General features: G+C 40.8%; 1 protein-coding gene across 1 annotated transcript in view; it reads right to left on the bottom strand.

The window, feature by feature from the left end:
* Positions 1-10,314: 10,314 nt before the first annotated feature.
* Positions 10,315-20,277, bottom strand: part of GLDC (glycine decarboxylase) — a 95,957-nt gene continuing 85,994 nt past the window's right edge. The window contains exons 22-25 of the mRNA XM_032308311.1: positions 18,846-18,941; positions 14,109-14,281; positions 12,338-12,418; positions 10,315-11,006 (exon numbers count right to left, since the gene is read on the bottom strand). Coding sequence (XP_032164202.1) covers positions 10,863-11,006; positions 12,338-12,418; positions 14,109-14,281; positions 18,846-18,941 — 494 coding nt within the window. The 3' untranslated portion in view covers positions 10,315-10,862. The remainder of the gene's footprint in view (positions 11,007-12,337; positions 12,419-14,108; positions 14,282-18,845; positions 18,942-20,277) is intronic.

Genomic DNA, 20,277 nt, shown 5'->3' with positions numbered 1-20,277 from the left:
GGCACCCCAATTTTGTACTCATTCTTAAGTTTTTAACATACCTATACTTAGGAGCATATAAATATTTATAAAATGGCCATTGTCTCTGTTTTTTTCCTGGATAAGTATCTCACCCTATTTTTTACTACCAGCCTTCAAATACCTTTTCTGATCTGTTTTCCATGTGTTTATTATATCAGTTAGAACTCTTTAAAACCTGAGTTGTTTTTTAAAATATGTGACTTACGGATTTACTGACAAGTTTTGTCTATTTCCTTGTTCACTATTTCTTGTTGAATACTTAAAGATGTTTTTGTACCAGAGACGTTCCAGTAAATGTCTGTTTTCAATAAATTTTCTCAATCTTGCATGTCTGAAAATGTGTTTCTTTTTCACACTGTTAGAAAAATTGGTTTGGTTTAGGTCTAGGTTGCTAGTTATCTTTGTTCAGCGTCTTATAGACATTCTATTATGTTCTGACATCTCTTGTTACTGAAATGTTGGGTGTCAATTTGTCATTTTTTTTGAAGGATGTAGCTTCTCTAATAGCTTTGGAGTTTCACTGAAATCCACCTAGGTGTGGATTAGTTTTTATTTGTTTGTATTGGGACCATTGTATGCCTTTGAATTGGGAATGCATGTCTTCATTTTGGCAATTTTTTACTTTCTCCTAAAAACATTGAACTTTTCCTGTTTCCTCTGTCTTCTTCTTGATCTGCTTTACCTTAACATCTCTTATATTTTTCTTTTTTTTTTTTTTTTTTTTTTTTTTTTTAAAGATTTTATTTATTTATTTGACAGAGAGATCACAAGTCGGCGGAGAGAGAGAGAGAGAAGCAGGCTCCCGCTGAGCAAAGAGCCCGATGCGGGGCTCGATCCCAGGACACTGAGATCATGACCTGAGCCGAAGGCAGCGGCTTAATCCACTGAGCCACCCAGGCGCCCCACATTTTTCATCTCTTTACCCACTCTGTGCTGTATTCTAGGTGATTCCTCATATCTCCCTGCTGAGCAGAGAGCCTGATGCGGGGCTCGATCCCAGGACCCTGGGATCATGACCTGAGATGAAGGCAGAGGCTTTAACCCACTGAGCCACCCAGGTGCCCTGATTCCTCATATCTTATAATTCACTGAATTTTCTTTTTTAGTCTAGCCTACTGTTTAACCATCTAATGTTATATTTGACTTCAACAGCTGTTTTCTTCTAATTTTGTTGTCACATTTATCTGTTCTTGTTTCATAATCTCCTGTTCTCATTTATCAGTTTTAGTCCTTCTGTTTTCTCCTTGAGCATTTAAAACATACTTATTTCAAAGTTGTTTTCTGTCATTTCCGGTTCCTTAAGTAAGAATTCTGCCATTTTTTGGTGCTTAGCGTTGAACTTCATTGTGTTTTGTAAATTTGTGAGCTCATCTTCTGTGGCATTTTCTTCTCAGAGAGTTTTCCTTATGGCATATTTTTGTGTGTAGTCACTTCCTTTGGAGAAATTTTTAGATTTGTTTCTTCTAGGGCCCTTAGAGTTTTCCTAAAACTGAACCAGTTGTTATGTGAATTGTATTGAATCTGTTTTCACCCATGGCCTCAGATAGAAAGCTTGTTTCCTGCTGTGACCTTGGGCTAGTAGAATAATGATAATTCAGTTCTCTTGGAATAGAGCTTTCCCAGTTTTGAACATGCCTCATTTCTGTTCCTTACTATCTATTATAAATGCAGCTTTAAATTCTAACATTCATTCCCTGGCATCATTGAAACCCCAATCATAAGACACACATCTAGTCCAGCCTCCTCATGGCCCAGGTAGTTTCAGGCCCTATGGGTTCTCTCTTCAATTCTGCCACCTGGAGTTTTCCTTTTCTTCCTCAATAACCAGTTCTTATCTTCCTGGGTTTTTTTGTTTGTTTGTTTGTTTAATTGGAGGAAGCAGTACTTTCTCAACATGTTCATTTGCAGCAGGGATGGCAATAGTTTTCACATCTGTGGAGTCTGTGTCCAAAAAGAAGAGTGCTATGAGCACTCATAGCACTTCTCATACACACTCTGTGAGGTAAATAGTATTATGTCCATTTTACAGACAAGGTAAAGTGATTTCAGAGAGTTACTCACCTCAAGCCACAGGCAGCAGATAAAATTTAATCTTAAGGCTATGTGTTACTTTCTGCTACTTTTTCTGCTTCAGTGTGTTATTTATTTACTACAGTTTTTACTTTAAATTTATACTACAACCTTTTGCCTTTGAAAACCAGGTTTGGATACTATCTTAAAGGGAAGTCATATGCAACCTGACTGAATTTCATCTCAAAATATCCAATGGTTATTGCCTGGTGCATATTTCTTTTAAAGGCTCTTCTCATTTTCATACTCTTAAAAACCCTGGTTTCATTCTTAAAAGCAATTAATTTCTGGGAAATCCTAAAATTGTCTTAAGAACTGTACTGAGCCTGTTTGCCTTTAGCATCTTAGGACCGTTAACAGCAATTTTCTGAATGGCAGGTACATACGTCCCAGGCTAAAGCCTGTCTTTGACAAACCACAGAAATGGCGCTACCCCCCACAATCCACCCCTCCTTCCCAGCATGGCCAGCACCACTTACTATACTCACTCCTTTGCTATTTGTGAGTTTATTTAACAGCGTACCCAGCTGTCTCTTTCCATGGTGACTATTTTCCTCATTGTCTTTTGGAATGCATTTGAAGCAGCTTCTTTTAATCAATAAAAACATCTAGTTGTTATATTCTGGGGAGCTTTAATATTCATCTGTAGTTCACATTGGACTTAAGCAAGTTATTTTTTTCTTTCCATTCTTTATGCCCAGACTTTAAAGAAAGGATCTGTTTGCATCTAATTCTGCTTTGGCTGCTCATACTTCAGTGAGTAGCAGTTTTGGATCAAGTTCCCAGTGGCAGCACTACTGGGGGGAAAGTCTGCATATTTTTAGGATGACTGACATCGCTCCTGGTGCTTTTGGATTACACCCTTTTTTCCGGGAATTTATAACTTTGGCTGCTACTTAAAGCCCTTAAGTCTTCAAATCTCACCAAGTTTTGTATTTTTTTTCCAAATGATCTTCCACACCCTGAATGATAACACTTTATTGGTAAGGTTAAAATACAGTGCAACAAACAGATCAAAAGCACACTAAAATTTCTCTTGCATTGGTTCTGAAAATAAGAGAGGTCCAGACACCCAGAGAGTCAGATAAAAAAAATTTGTACTTCATTTTTTTTCAACCCTCCATCCATTCTGTTGAATTTAGAAGAAATATCAGGCAATTTTCAACTTGCATTTTGGAAGTTAATTTGTAAAAGAATGAAGGCCATGATCTTTGAATCGATGTAGGTTGAAAATGTAATAATCTCATCTGTATGAATTTGTACGAATATTACCTATAGGAACAATGATACAGAGGAAAAGGGTAGGTTCCCAGATTAGTGTATAGGAGCCTATTAAACCATAATTTAGCAAAACTGCTCTTATGGAAAAGGTATCCCTTGCCAGTCCCAGGCTCCAGAGTCCATCCCCTGTCCCAAAACAACTAAATTTCTCCAAATTTGGGGACGGGTGAGCCAAGAGCACAAATTGTAACTTCTTTAATATCAGAGACTTATCTCCAACCCCAGTTGTATGTATGAGAGGTGGGAGCTATGGGAAAATCCCAGATGAACAATGTATACAAAATTGGATGGTTAAAGATTGGCAAGGTAAAGCAACAGTTTGGAAGCACCCCTGAACTGGAAGGACTCAAGGGCATCAGGAGGAGAGGAAGAGGGTAAGATAGAGTATTCAGTGAAGCAAGCAATGAGAATTGCATATGAACAGGAGCAGGAAGAAAAAGGCAGCAGTAGGAAAAGCACATCATACTCTGATGTATATAAACACACTACACAAATCATGCATATAGGGCACCTGTATATGTATAAAGTTGGAAATGAGCTAATGGGTCTTCCAGCACCTCAGCCTCCCATTCTGGGTTACTGAAATAGTCCTGGGAAGTTTCCACCAGCCTTATATTCAGGACTTTGCTGCAACCTGGGCTTAGATTTCAATTTTGCAGACATTCTAACCCCAGGGCATTCCCTTCCCTGCCTCCTGCTTCCTTACCTCTGGCCTCAGGTTTAGGCTCCCTTACCTCAACAATCTCACTGCCTAGTTGGTTTCCAAAAAACATTTACCTCCTCTCTTCTCCCGGGTCCTCCCCTCTCACCCACCTTTCCCTTCCAATCATGGGCTTCTCTCTCTACCCCTTTACTAAGAGGCCACCCTGCAGTTGACCAACGACCCTCCCAGACTTTTGCACTCAAAATACTTATTAACCATCCCCTTCCCCAGTCTCATCTTGTTCCCTGTCCTCTTCCTGATTTGACAGTCGTCTCTCACTTTTTGATCCATGCCTTCTCGTGCTCTTGACTCCCTTCTCTTACTTCCCACTGAGAGAGCTTTCCCAATCTCTCCTACCCCAGCACTTCCTGACTCTTCTGTCTAGTCACTGAACTGATGATGTTCTTTCTCTTTCCACATCTTAATCCCTTCCTTCTCCCCATCCCTACCAGAGGCCCTTCTCTACCTCCTCGACCCTTTCCTTCTTGCATATTTCTCCCACTTTCTATCCTACTCTTTCCCTTCTTGTCCCCGATTATAGATCCTTCCCTCTCTTCCTGACCCAAGGACCTCCATCCACCCCATTTCTTTTCTCCTTTTCCTTTTTCTCAAAGCCCTTCACCTGAATCAGTGTCCCTTTCTTCTCTGGACCCTATCTTCATTCCCTGTGATCTTGACTCTAGGCTAAAAGCCCTCCTCACTATTCATAACTCCTGGAAGGAGTCCCACACATCTCCCCAGCCTCAGCTTTTATTCCTCATCTTCTCTCTCCCCTCCATATTTCCCAGGGATTCAAACCTTTACATATGAAAATAACCAAGTGCTGCAATGAAGATACTAACGTGCTTCAAACATGCTTCTCTCTATTCCTGAACACTCCCCTACCCCTTCCCTACATCTAGTTATGGCTGGGTTCTTTTTTTCTTTAGATTTTAGTTGAAAAATCACCTCCTTAGAGAATCCTTCCCTACCCACCCAATGTGAAAAGGTTCTAAATCCCCCATACATATCATTTGATTTTTATTTTCTAAGCAATGTTTAACACTGAAGTCTTGATTGATGTGTTATCTGTTTGTCCATCTAGCATTGGTGCACCATGAAAGAGGTGTCATTTAGAATTGTGCCTGGTACACAATGGCGCAGTCAGAATTCACAGACTAAGTTCACGATTTCTATGAACACTATGCTAGGTGCTCACTTTGTGTTATCTCATTTAATCCTTAGAACAAGCCTGATTAAAATAAGTACTATATTATTGCTATTTTAAACCTAACAAACTCAAGTGCAGAAATGATAAGTGAATTTGCCTTTTGTCTCAAAAAAATTGGCATATCTGAGAATTTAATCTACATCTGTATAAAGTCTCAGCCCGTGTTCCTTCTACTTTCTCTGGCCATCCAGAGGAAATGGAAAGGAAAGCAAAGGAAATGCATCTGAATGCAAGGTAGGTCCAATTGGGGTCAGCATCCCACTCCTAGAGAAGAGAGTGCAGGGATTTACAGTATAGGACACAAGATCCTTAATGAAGATGAAAGTAAGAGCTAACTTAATAAACACTTATGTTGTGTCAGGCACTGTTTGGAGCAATATATTGACACTTCACCCAGGAGTCATAGGTAATATCATTTTACAGGTAAGAAGACTGAGGCTGAGAGATGCTATTTATCCTAAGGTCATCCAGCTGGGATATGGGGAAGCTACAATCTGACTCTGGAGCAAATACTCTAATTGCCATCCTGCACTACCCTCAGTAAGAAGAGTGGAATACTGTATGTTGGGCACTAAGTCCTGCTTCCTGGATTTTGCCCTGCCTCTTGGCCTACTTTTCACTGCTCTCTGTCAAGGAGACAACTGATGATAACATCCATTCATCCATGGTGCTCCACTAGTAAGGGGAGACCCCTTGGTATCTCCCCTGTTCACCTGGGATTAGCACGGGGCAGCACTTCTGCACCGGTGCACTGCTCTACAGACCCAAACTGTCTTCCTGAGTGGCTATCCTAGGCTTAGATTGGAGAAGCATCAGAGTGACAAAAATGGAGAGCAAGCCCTTCTGATTCAGCTAAAAACACCATTTACCAATCAGCTTTATTAGTAATTAGCTGATTATTTTAAACTCAAAAAAAAGAAAGAAAGAAAGAAAGAAAGAAAGAGAAAGAAGAAAGGGAGAAAGAAGGAGAGAAAGAGAGAAAGAGAAAAACTCCTTGAGCCTTGATACCACGTTGTTAGGAGCAAGCCTACTAGATCAGAGAGTGTGGCCAAAGCCCTACTTGCTTCCACTCCTAAAGAGCCTCCTCCTGCCTCAGGATCTTCAATGGCAGAAGGGGAAAGAGGCATTTTTCCCAAAATGGTAAGATTTGCACAAAAAAATGCAAGGCTGACTAAATCCAGCCTCTTACCCACCTTCAGCCTCTTAAAACCCATCCTTTAGGGACGCCTGGGTGGCTCAGTTGGTTAAGCGGCTGCCTTCAGCTCAGGTTGTGATCCCAGCATCCTGGGATCGAGTTCCACATTGGGTTCCTTGCTCAGCAGGGAGCCTGCTTCTCTCTCTGTCTCTTCCTGCCACTCTGTATGTGCTCTCTGACAAATAAATAAATAAAATCTTAAAAAAAAATTTAAAAACAAAACCATCCTTTAAAGTCTGAAATGTGAACAAAGAAGGCTGAGAAGTACTACCTGGAGCATGTTAGAAATGCAAATTCTCTGGTCCTGCCCACGAACTGTATCAAACTGAGGCCAGGGACTCAGAAGCCCTCCTAGTGGTCTATGCATGCTAAGGTTTAAAAATCACTGCCTTAGGACACATTCCTGACCAATTAAAAACCCTACACATTCTGAGCCAGAGCCCTCTGATCCTCCAAAAGTGCTAACATCTCAGCTCCCAAACTACTTGTCCCAGATGGCTTCTTATACCCCAAAGTGGCACCTCCATCCTTTATTTGGATGATAGGCACCAGTTCTGTCATTGGGAAACTTGACCTCTATGTTTACATAGTGGTTTCATGGGGTTTCCACACTAGGCCCTTGCCCTCTATCATTCACAGCAACAAGGCAATGATTGCTCCAACAGTGGCCTCCTGTTCCAGGGTTGGGAGAGGGCAGAGGGGAATTCCCCATTTATACGAAGTATGTGCATGTCTACCTCAGATCCTCATCTTCAAAACTGCTGAAAAGGCGCATTCTACACAACACTGTATAAGTACTTAATGCTACTGAATTGAATAATTTAAAATGGTAAATTTTATGTATACTTTACCACAATAATAAAAATAAAAAAGGTGGGGACGGGGGAGCATCCTATACAAAGCATATCTAGAGGCTTTGTCTTTAAGGCCTGGCATTTTGTACTTGAACAATTACTTGCAGCAGGCACTGAAAATACTGGTTTCCATAAGAGTGTCTCTCTTTAAGACAAAAGATCGGGGCACCTGGGTGGCTCAGTTGTTAAGCATCTGCCTTGGCCTCAGGTCATGATACCAGCATCCTGGGATTGAGTCCCACATTGGGCTCCCTGCTCAGCGGGGAACCTGCTTCTCCATCTGCCTGCTGCTCCCCCTGCTTGTGTTCCCTCTCTTATTCTGTCATAAATAAATAAAACCTTAAAAAAAAATCATTCCTTTACTCAATTCCTATTTCTTGCTGTTGAACATACACTATGTGGAAGACCCTGGCTCAGCACTGGGAATCCAATGATGAATGAAATTTATAGTCCCTGCTCTCAGGGAACCTTGTCTGCTAAGGTAGAAGACAACCAAGTAAACAGGGTAATTACTTGTGCTAAGGGTAAAGGAAAGCAAGCTGAGTGCCAAGATACAAAATCATAGCACATTTCACAGATGTGTGGAAGACCTTTTTTTTCCCCCCCTAAATGAATTCTTTATTTCTCCACACCATACCTAAGCATAACAGTCTCTTTCTATTCAAAGTAGGGCAGGTTTTGGTGTGAACCAGTTAGCCCCTAAGAGGGTTCAGAAGTTGATTCCCACCAAGCCTCATCCCTAAACCATTCAGGTGTTGTTCTTTCCTGAAGCTCCTCTTCTACTTAGATCCAGGATGGTGTTTTTTTGTTTGTTTCTCTTTTTTTTTTTTTTTTAAGATTTTACCTTAAAATCTTATTTGAGACAGCACAAGAAAGGATGAGGATCAGAGGGACAGGTAGAAGCAGACTCCCTGCTGAGTCACTGAGCAGGAACCCTGAGATCATGACCCGAGCCAAAGGCAGCTGCTTAACCAACTGAGCCACCCAGGGCCCCCTAGATCCAGGATATTCTTAAACATGCTTGTTTTGGGGGGGGAGGGCAGGGAGAGGCAATGCAGTAAGCAACAAAGCATGAAAACAGATCCAGGGCATTCTTCCAAAGATGCTGCAAGACTCTAGGCCTAGGACAACAGATCATTTGATCAAGTGGCCTCAGTTTCTTTATCTGGAAAATGGGACGAAACTACTACTCATCCTGCTAACTGTAGGTTTTAGGATAAGCAAATAAGATGAGAGAGGAAAAGTGATCTTTCTTAACCATCTACCAAGGACGAAGCTCTTTGCTGGCGTTAAGTCATTTTCAAAAACACGACAGCACTACGAAAAACGACAAATACCCTCCTGGGCCTATGAAGCTATAGGTGTTTGAAGAAGATCAGCCTGGCCTCCAAGTCCAGGAAGAAGCCGGAAGTGGCAGGGTGGCCCATGTTTCTGAGGTGATGCAACTGGCCTGGGCTCACCTTGGTTCCCATGGTAGGCTCTTCCCTGTGCTGACCCATTCTCTGAAGCGGGCTAGGAACGCCGGTTTGGCTGGGCACATGTATGAAACCTGATTCTGCTTTCTCTTAGCTAGTCCAGGGGTGGAGGGCAGACTATGGAAAATCTTCCTAAGGAAATGCTAAAATGAACTAACGGGAGCTAGTAAAGCAAAGATAGTAGGGGAGAGTGCTCCAGGTGGAGGACACCACTCAGGCAGAGACCCAGGGGCGGTAAAGATGGGTACAAGCATCATGTGAACATATGAGCGACTTAACAGTCAAGGACAATTTGAATATTTGCTCACCTGAACCTCTGATATACTTTACAGTGAAAAGAAAAGAGCTGCTGTTCACTTCGTTTTCATATCCTGTCTTCTTCCAAAGGGCATTTTCCATACCCTGAAGGCTAGTCTGTATTGACAGCCTGGTTTCCAGCTCAGGAAGGACAGTCTCCAGGTATGCAGTGACCATGGTAGTGTGGTAACCTGTTTTGACCAGTTCCCATTGGAGTTGTGCAGCCTGGGTTCAAATTCAGATTCTCCCTCTAATCAGCTGTGTGACCTTAGGCATTGCACCATACCCTCTTGTGTAAAAGTGGACTGTTGTGAGGCTCCAATGAGATAATACAACTTAAACGTTTAGACTACCTGACCCCAGAGAACTCAGTAAATATTAACCATTTAATTATAATGTTAAAAAAAAAAACCCACATATGGATCTCATCACTTCTCTACTGCTTAATTAGGCTGTAATAAATTATTCTACAAATGTTTAAGTGTAAGAATTAAGTGGATCACTTGCGGAGCAATCAATAGAGCACTAAGTCCTTTCTTCTGATGACTATCATAATAGCTTGAATAACAGTCGACTGAGTGAGCTGCAAAGAACCAAGTAATCAGGAATTGAACAAGTGCTCACAATCAGGGAAGAAACTCTGAAACATTTGCTGTTTCTAGGGGATAGTTATTTTGTGGCAGGTGTGGTAGTTGGGTACGTAAAACCCATTTCCTCCCTTTAATTTATCTAACAAACTCCTGATTTTCTTTGGGGTACTAACATACGCAGGTAAAAGACCTCCTCATACTACCTTGCAGCTAGAAGCGGCAATGTGAAACAATTCTGGCCCGATAAAAGCAAGCAGAAGTTACTGGGTGGAATCTCTGAGAAAGCATTTCAAAAGAAGTTAATGTGGATGGAATCTGCCTTTTGTTTTCCTCCCTTTTTCCTATCTGAAATGATTATGTGATGTCAATACATCACAGCAGCCATCTGAAAACCATGAGGATGATGACAACATGCAAAGGAAGGCACAACGGGAAGACTGAAGAACACTAGACCTTGGCTTATTATCTCTTCTATTAGTGTCTAATGAGGAAAAACCGCTAGACAAAACTGATCATGTAAAAATGGCTATTGGGTTGGGTATTCTCACTGCCCTTCAAATCTCTCCGAACCTGGGCTATGTAGAAAGAAGATCGAAAAGACAGACCAAGAAGGCATTCTTCAAATTGAAATGCTTTTATTAGAATACTAATGATTGCAGACAAATGCAAACCACACACATGGAAAATGGAAAACACTCAGAAATGCTACTATAGATTAGGCAAATTAGAGAAAAATTTTCTTCAGTGTATATAAAATGTAAACATTTGCCCTGGGATTTCTCACAGATGGCACAGTCCACAAGGACTTATTTGGAACAAGAATCTATCAGAGTTTACAGTAGAACCTCTATCAATCATGTCTCTGAACTTCCTACATCGAAAGTTAAAGTTCCTAGCACACCCCAAATTTTCTATGCAAAAAACTAAATGGCAACTTGAACATCAACTACTACATACGAAAGCAGCCACTGAGGCGTATCAGACTTCCAATGAGTTTCCACTCACTGTGCTAATGGTATTTACATTTACCTTGACAGAGATTACAAAAATATACACAGTATATAAAACCCCAAGTTGAGTCTGGGATGGAAAATTATACAGCTCTTGCTCATCAAATGCTCCAGAGTGAGACATCAAGTCAGTTGCTTGAACTTAGGGAGACAGGACTAAGAAGAGGCCCTCTTCTGTTCAGAAAATGGGGACTCATAAACTTCCATGGGTGGGCAGGTGCAAACCAGGTGCTGATCTCCGTAGATGTCATCAATCCGGGCAATGGTTGGCCAGAATTTGTTCTCTGGTTTCACAAAGGGCTGCAAGGGACAAAAGATGGGAATGTTCTGGGGTATTCTGAAACATTTCTCTTGGGGAAAGAAGAGATTACAGTGATGTTCCCACAGCCTAACCCCCAATAAGTGCCCAAAAGTATAAAAGGTAAAACCCACACTATTTTTATTGCAGCATTATTTATGGTAGCCAAAATATGGAAGCAACCCAAGTGTCCAACAGAGGATAAAGACGCGCGCGCACACACACACACACACACAGAAATGTTACTCAGCCATGAAAAAGAATGAGAGCTTGCCATTTGTAACAACATGGATTGACCTAGAGAGTATTATGCTAAGTGAAATACATCAGAGAAAAACAAGTATCATATGATTTCACTTACATGTATCTAAAAAACAAAAAAGAAACAGAAACATAAACACAGAGAACTGACAGTTGACAGAGGGGAGGGTGTGGGGAATGGGCAAAATGGGTGAAGGGGAGTGGGAGGTACACACTTCCAGGTATGGAATGAATAAGTCAGGGAGATAAAAGGTACAATACAGGAAACAGAGTCAAGAATATTATAAGAGCATTTTGTATGGTGACAGATGACAGCTACCCTTGTGGTGAACACAGCACATTGTACCAAGTTGTCAAATCACTATATGGTATACCTGAAACTAATGTAACATTGTCAACTATATTCCAATACAAAAAAAGCTAAAAGCAATCCCTTTGTTACTGTCCCCCAAAATCCCAACTTTTGACTCTTGTCTCCACCCTGCCAAACAGACTATAGAGTACCTTTTACATGTAAGAATCAGAAAGGAAACAAAGACTGTATTTGGTGCATTTGGAGCTATCTCCCTGTTGGATGACAGTAGAAATTTGGCAGGGACTCCTATTTGGTCTTCCTCCACCGTGTACCTGGTGGATTCCCAAACCTATGGCTGACACTCTGACCTCAGACCTCTCAAAGCCAATGCCTGCGCTCTGCCTCACTTGTCATGACCCATTTAAGAAAGTGTCCCACATAGGGGCGCCTGGGCAGCTCAGTCGGTTAAGCATCCAACTCTTGATTTCAGCTCAAGTCATGGTCTCAAGGTCTGAGACTGAGCCCCACATTGGACTCCGTGCTCACTGTGGAGTCTGCTTGTACCTCTCTCTCTGTTCCTCCCCACCCCCTGTTCTCTCTCTCTCTCTTACACTCAAATAAATAAATAAATAAAATCTTTATATTAAAAAAAAAGCATCCCACATATAGTTACTATAATGCAGCTGTAAGGATGGGAGCCCCACCGGATCGGCGATGGCCCTTCACACACACATGAACACTACCAGCTGGCACGTGCAGCTTCAGAGGTGAACTTACAAGTGGGAATGCTGCCACCTCTCTGGAATAAGGCCGATCCCAGTGTGAGGATGTGACGCAGGTCAGGGAGTGTGGAGACATCTGAAACAGACACACAGTTGGGAAAGGGATCAGACTAGAACACTGTCTCCTCCTCCCGTGCTTTGTTTCAGGCAGTGAGCTGATGGAAGCCCAGAGACACAGAGCGGTTGTTTTGTTTAATTTCAACTTAAGGGGGAAAAATTGATAGGAAACTTTTTATTGTGAAGCATTTCAAATGTCAGAAAGTTATGGTAATATATTAGAACATCTACCACCCAACCAACATAAATCAACATTTTGTCATATGTGCTTAACCTTTTAAAATAATCATTGCAGACAGGCACCTGGGTGGCTGGCTCCTTGAGGTAAGTGTCCAACTCTTGGTTTTGGCTCAGATCATGATCTCAGGGTCCTGAGACTGAGCCCTGTGTCAGGCTCCATGCTTTGCTGGGAGTCAGCTTGAATTCTCCTTCTCCCTCTGCCCCTGCCCATCCCCACATGTGCTAACTCATTACCTCAAAATATAGAAATCTTTAAAAAAATAAACAGGGGCACCTGGGTGGCTCAGTTGGTCGAGCAGCTGCCTTCGGCTCAGGTCATGAACCACAGGTCCTAGAATCGAGCCCCTCATAGGGATCCCCACTCAGTGGGAAGCCTGCTTCTCCCTCTGCCCGCCCCTCCCCCTGCTTGTGCTCTCCTTTTCTGTGTCAAATTAAAAAAAAAAACAACCTTGCAGATACAGCTGAGGCTGCCTACATATCCCATCCATCTCATCTCTAACCCTACTCCCCAGTGATAACCACTATGTTGAATTTGGTGTTCACCATGCTGGTTGTTTTTATACTATTACTGCATATATATGCATAAATAGCATATAGCAGAGTTGGGCACATTTTAAAATCTTAATTATCATCCTGTGAATATTATTCCCCACTTGTTTTTGTAACTCAGTATTACGTTCTTTAGATTTCTACTGCCATTTTTAAAGATGGCCTAAGTCCTTAGAATCAGCAGTATCCACAGAAAAGAGAAGTAATAATAAGCAAGATCCCTTCTCCTGACAGCCTTTGGCCCAGGTACTCTGCCCTCAGCTGGACACTCTGGAACTTGCCTGAGCTTCCCCAACCATCTCAGACTTGTTCTCTGGCTTGGGACCATAATAGCACAACCATAGTCTTCACAGTATTTTCAATTCATGACCCCCCACCCCCAGCTTAATGTCTGGACCTAACAAGAGACTCACAAGCTCACAACAAACATGTTTCAGATTTTCTCCAAAATAGGCCATAACATTATAAAAGGCCAATTACCAATTAGATGTTCTAAGCAATAACTGCTCCAATATAAGAACTTGTCTTTATCCAGAGTTTGTAAGGTAAATAATCTCACTAGAGTGTATCAAACAGATACACAGAATGGTAAGACTCCCCAACTACACAGTTCTTCAGCCTCTGATCCCTCCTTTGGCAACCAGTCAGGTACATGTGGGAGATATACCTCCCACAATGACAAAAAAATTACATAAACAAAATTTAAACATATCTCAAAACATCCACATTGTGCTTGAGTAACTGCTACTACGTTGTTCAAGAACATTTAAATTTGCAAGTAATGAATTTTTTCAGAAGAATCCTCTTATTCTAGGCAAGAATAATCTCATCTTCTGATGGGAGTTCAGGAGTTGCTGGCACACTGCCATACCCAATCTTCTCTATGGAACATTTTGGATAAAGTACCAGTGCCTACACACCTTCAGTGGATTGACCCTGGGGTCAATGCGGCCCTCCTCAATGTCAGCGATTTCCTGACGAATGCTGATCAAGGCATCACAGAATCTATCCAGCTCTGCCTTGTCCTCTGACTCAGTAGGCTCAACCATGAGAGTCCCTGCCACCGGCCAGGACATGGTAGGGGCATGAAAGCCTGCGAAGGAAATAGAGGAATTTGTGTCATTAACTTTGACCTCTCCAATTTAGAAGAGACCCTCCCCGTCTTAAAATTTATCCCAAGGAAATCACTGGATAAATGTGCTTACATATATAATTTGCATATATATATGGATTCATCTCAGCACTGTTTATGCAAGAAAAAGAAAAATAGGGGAAATAAACATCCAACAATAGACGACCGGTTAACTAAGTTTTACAGGGTATCCAAACAATAAATAAATTGCCATTCAAATGTAAGTAAATTTGTATTTGTAAACTGGGTAAACATTAAAAAATATGAAATCAAAAAAAGCAAGCTACATAATAATGATATTCCATTTTTATTAAAAAAAAGTGACAAAGTATTTATTATGAAGGAAGACACCTTGAAGAATAAATACTAGAATTTTAATAGGGGTTATCACCAAAATATAAACTATTTTTATTTCCTTTGGTTTTGTTTTAGAATCTACAATGCTTGTGTATTACAGGTATAAGAGAAATTAAAATATCATAGCCTATCACAAGTTAAATAACAATATAGCAACCATAAGCCTGAAGTGAGTATTACTCACTTCAAAATAGCAACTGCGAATGACAACACAGATTCTTAATCACACCTACTGGATCCGAGTTTCCAGGTAACCTGTGTATTTAGTAAGCATCCCACATATAAGTCTTTTTTTTAAAGATTTTATTTACTTATTTGACAGAGAAAGACACAGTGAGAAAGGGAACACAAGCAGGGGGAGCGGGAGAGGGAGAAGTAGGCTTCCCACTGAGCAGGGAGCCTGATGTGGGGCTTGATCCCAGGACCCTGGGATCATGACCTGAGCCAAAGGCAAATGCTTAATGACTGAGCCACCCAGGCACCCCCCACAGATGAGTCTTAACAGCCAAAGATGACAAAACTGAGGCTTGACTGGTACACGGAAAGCCTTTTGTCTTTACACTGAATACAGACTGAACGTATTTCTGTTTCTAAAAGTTTTCATACGTAAAATGAATCAACAAGACACAGGCTTCAGAGAGATTTCCTGGACAAAGGCCAAAAATCACCTTTTCCCACTTCTTACCCTTTTTCTATGAAACTGTTAAAAGATGATGAACAGCCCCAAAGCTGATATACCGGTCAGTTAATTTTAAATGGTTGCCAAATTCTGATTTGCATAAATCACATGGGGTGCTTTAGGGTCATGTCTGTGTGCTTGAAGGAACTGTCTCCTCAACATGTTATAAACATTTTCAAACAGTAAGTTGAGAAGACTACAGAGTGAATGAATACCTATATACCATTCACCTAGATTCTAAAATGATGCTGTTTGCTTAATCACGTATTCATTCTTCCACCTTAGTTTGTTTGTTTTTTTTTTTTTTAAGATTTTATTTATTTATTTGACAGATCACAAGTAGGCAGAGAGGCAGGCAGAGAGAGAGAGAGGAGGAAGCAGGCTCCCTGCCGAGCAGATTCTAACACAGGGCTCGATCCCAGAACCCTGGGATCATGACCTGAGCCAAAGGCAGAGGCTATATAACCCACTGAGCCACCCAGGCACCCCTCCACCTTAGTTTTGATGCATTTCAATGTATGCTTCAGTCATCACTGCACTGTTCTTTTAAATACTTCAGCATGCATATTATGAACTAGAATTTCGTATTTGTTCACATGTATTTGTGATAAAATTTACATAAAGTAAAATGCACAAATCTTAAATTATTTAGTTAAGTTTTCACAAAGACATATAACTATGTCATTCAAACCAGAAAAGCATTTATTTTTTTAAAACAAGCTAATCTCATTACCCATGAAGTCCAACCTCAATTTCATGTGTGAGCAAATTCAGCCCAACATATTCTGCTATAGCAGCTCCTGTATCTTAAAACCATCAGAGTTGTCTTGGGAACACAGATTCTTGGATCTTCACCCTGATTCAGGAAGTCCAAAGTAAGGCTCAGAAATCTATGAGTCTTAAAAACTCCCTGGTGACTTTTATTACTAAATTTGGAAACTTCTCCCCCAGGGCAGCGTGCTCCATCTTTTGCTGTTAAGACTCATCTGTGGGGTACTTGTTAAATATACAGGTTACCTGGAAACTCTGATCCAGTAAGTGTGATTAAGAATCTGTGTTGTCATTCTCAATTGCTGTTTTGGGGTTTTTTGATGGACTTTTTATTTGTTTATTTTACTTAGCTATTCATTCATTCTCTCACATTTTTTTAAAAGTTTATTCAAGTAATCTCTACACCCAATGTGGAGCTCGAACTCACGACCCCGAGGTCAAGAGTTGCATGCTCCACAGCCAGCCAGCCAGGCACCTCATTCTCTCACTTTAATTAAACACGTACGTTCTGAGGTGTTTACAAAACGCTAGGCACCTGTACAACCTAGACTTGGGGCAAGTATGGCAATCCCCCTATCAAACGTCAAAATAATGTCAAGGTTGGAGATAGACCAAGACTTTGAAGTACTGGGTTGTAACTTCAGTGACAACTTCCTCCTCACCTGCCCTGTCCCTCCCTGCAGATGCTGCTGCTGCCAGACATGTAAGGCAGACAAGAAAGCTCAGAGGTGAATCTATAGCCTGCATGAATCGCCCATCACTCAGTCATTCGCCTGAAGGCCACGTCAGGTTACAGGAGCATCCAAGAGATTTTGAGGGAGTAACTGCTAATTTCATTAATGAAAACTTTCTCTGGCTTTCCCACTGCACATATTATAACTCTGCATAATAAGATCGTGCCTTCAGGAGAGGAATGAGCTACACATGTGGGACTCCCGTTATGATGCACTAGGGAAACTATTAAATTTTTGAAGCTTTCACTTTCCTTATTAAGAGAAGTTATTCAAATTATTAAAATTCAGATAGAACTCCACACCCACTGAAAGGCAAAGTTCTCCCCACCTTAGCCGGAGAATAGACGTGTCTTTGATATTATTGATAATGGCACTAAAACATATATTTCAATAAGGACTGTGCTGAATGAACATCCACTAATTCATGAAGGGCCTGTGTCTTTCAAAATTCTTCCCAGAAAACTGCACTGTCTTTATGAAACCATATTCCTATGGTGGAAGAAACTCTTCATAAGGTGAGGGAAGCCTACTCCTTCATCTACAGAAACAGCTAAAACAGCTATGCCACAACTGAGGTGCTTGTAACACTCAAATGCCATTCATTGGTCTCGAACACTTCTATTCATTACCTGCTCTACTTCCTTAACCATGACATCAACTTATCTCTTCATGAACTCCTTTGTTTACCAAGAGTGGAAAAGGAGTAAGAATTTACCAGAAACATAAGCAAGACAACACACACATACAAAAAAACAAATAATCCAATTAAAAGAAGGCAGAAGACATGTACAGATACTTCTGCAAAGAGGACATCCAAATGGCCACAAGATATATAAAAAAGATGCTTGACATGACTCATTATCAGGGAAATGCAAATCAAAACTCTAAGATATTACCTCATAACTGTCAGAATGGCTAACTTAAAAAACACAAGAAACAACAAGTGTTGGCGATGATGTGGACAAAAGGAACCCCCTTGTACTGTTGGTGGAAATGCAAGCTGGTGCAGCCACTTTTGATCACAGCACGGAGCGTCCTCAAAAAGTTAAAAATAGAGCTACCCTATGACCCAGCAATTGCACTAGTAGGTATTTACCTAAAGGACACAAAACTACTGATTCAAAGGGACACATGCACCCAGTGTTTAGAGCAGCACTATCAGCAATAGCCAATTATGAGCAAGAGCCCAAATGTCCACCAACTGAAGAATGGATAAAGAAGATGTTGTATATGAAGTATTATTCTGCCATAAAAAAAAGCTTAAAATCTTGCCATTTGCAACAACACAGATGGGAGTTAGAGAGTATAATGCTAAGCAAAATAAATTAGTCACAGAAAAACAAGTATCATATGATTTCACCCGTATGTGGAATTTAAGAAACAAAACAAATGAACAAAGAGCAGAAAAAAGAGGGATAGGCAAACCAAGAAATAGATTCGTGACTACAGAGATCAAACTGATGATGACCAGAGGGGATGTGGGGGAGATGTGTGAAATAGGTGCTGGGAATGTACACTTATCATGATAAGCACTGAGTAATGTATGGAAATGTTGAATCACTATATTGTACACCTGAAACTGACAAATACTGTATGTTAACTGTAATGGAATTTAAATTAAAAATTTAGTTAAAAATGTAAAAAAAAAATAAAAGAAATAGAGGAAACAGCAGCCATTTTCTTTGGGGTTTTTAATTATGTTAACTACAAAGACTTCTTTCTAGGATGCCTATCGATTCAGGATATATGATTTAATATCTTTTGAAGGATATTACCAATGCAGTCATAGGGAAAGTGTTTTCTCATCATTTTGAAGGTTGCCTAGAACCCAGTGCTCACCGTTTAGCCAATGGATCAGTTTATTATGGTGCCTGCACATGTGGTTAGTGCCTTGAGGAAGTGGCCCATAGTCAGCATGGAAAATTGCATGAATGTCAAAAACCTAAGTTGCCCTAAAAGGAGTTGCTCCCACAAGGTCACTCACCATAATCCTGAAGCCTCTTGGCCACATCCACAGCTTCAATATTTGCAGACTTTTTGAAGGGCCTTGTATCCAAAATAAATTCATGAGCCACATAACCTGGAAAATTGTTTCAGCTCAAGATTAGCAGCAGCTTGTTTTACCCAAGCAAATGAACAAATAAATCAGCTTTTTAGCACATATCAACAAAGTACCAAGAAGCCATGGTCACTTGCCAAACTTATTTGTGGTAACAAAGACCTCATCTACTTTATCAAATATAAAATATAAAAATAATTGTAAAAATAAAGATGTTTTTAACACGTCAGGTCAATGTGTCCGATCTTCAGTGCACAACACACCCCTGAGCCAAGAGGCTGATGGGAGCTGGGACTCAGGTGCCGATGTACTGCTGCAGGATTTGCTTAGAGATTCCTGAGGATGGTATTTTTTCTACTCTGTGGTTATAAAATCTACTTCCAACAGTTAAACATATCATCACAGGCCTGACCCTTTTATTACAAAATTATTTCTAGAGCTAAAGATACACTGACACTGTTTTCAGGAACTCTGCCCCCAGCATCAAAAAACTTTCTTCTGAGTCTATATAAATATATAGTAAACCTGTATCTGTAGGGCATATACGTAATTTTATGTGATTCTTCAAAGGGGCTCTTGTGATTTTGGTTTCAGGCTTCAAGCTGAGAATCAGAAATTGGGACTGTCAAACACCACACCACAAGTGGCAAGAAGCTGAAGAAGCCAAAGGCTCTCGAAGTCAGTTCACTTTGCTCTAGTCCTTGCACTAATGGTCCTCCAGGCCTAGGCTGCTATCGGCTCAGCATGAGCTATTTGATCACCCACCCGTCAGCAGGAATAAGTCATCAACTAAGTCAGCATTTTCATAAATAGAACAACGTTTCTGGGGGCATCCAAATTCCATGTCTCACACAACTGATGAGTTTCCTTCTAAGAAAGTATCTGCTCCTGAGATAATAATGTACACCTTCTTCTTAACCTACTTCTCTGGAATCTCAGCAAACAATGAATCTTACTTATAAATACAGAGTGGACATAATTCCTCAAGCCTGAGTACAGCTCCAGTCATTAATAATAGCCCCTGAGACCATCTGTAACTGCTCTGCTTCTTGCGTAATGACTAGGTAAGAAAGGACTGGTTTTGTTAGAAAACGAAAGTATGAGAACCTGAAGCTTTAAATATACTCTCACTGAGTATTTTTAAAATATTCTTCCTAACAATGATGGGGATTAAATTTGTAGGAAGTGGGATTCCAAAGTACAAGGTTGTATTCTTAGCTAGGTAGTCAGGGAGGAAAAGGTACCTAAAAGAAGCGACCAATTGGGAGTACTGGGTGGGGCTGGGGTCTGGGGGTGGCTGGGGAGGGTGGGAATGGTGAGATCATTTAAGTCTAGAAATCCTAAATACAAAATTGTC

The sequence above is a fragment of the Mustela erminea genome, chromosome 12 (assembly GCF_009829155.1).
Source record: "Mustela erminea isolate mMusErm1 chromosome 12, mMusErm1.Pri, whole genome shotgun sequence".
Taxonomy (NCBI): Eukaryota; Metazoa; Chordata; class Mammalia; order Carnivora; family Mustelidae; genus Mustela; species Mustela erminea.
Note: the sequence above shows the minus strand (reverse complement) of the source record. Positions and strands in the feature narration are given on the sequence as shown.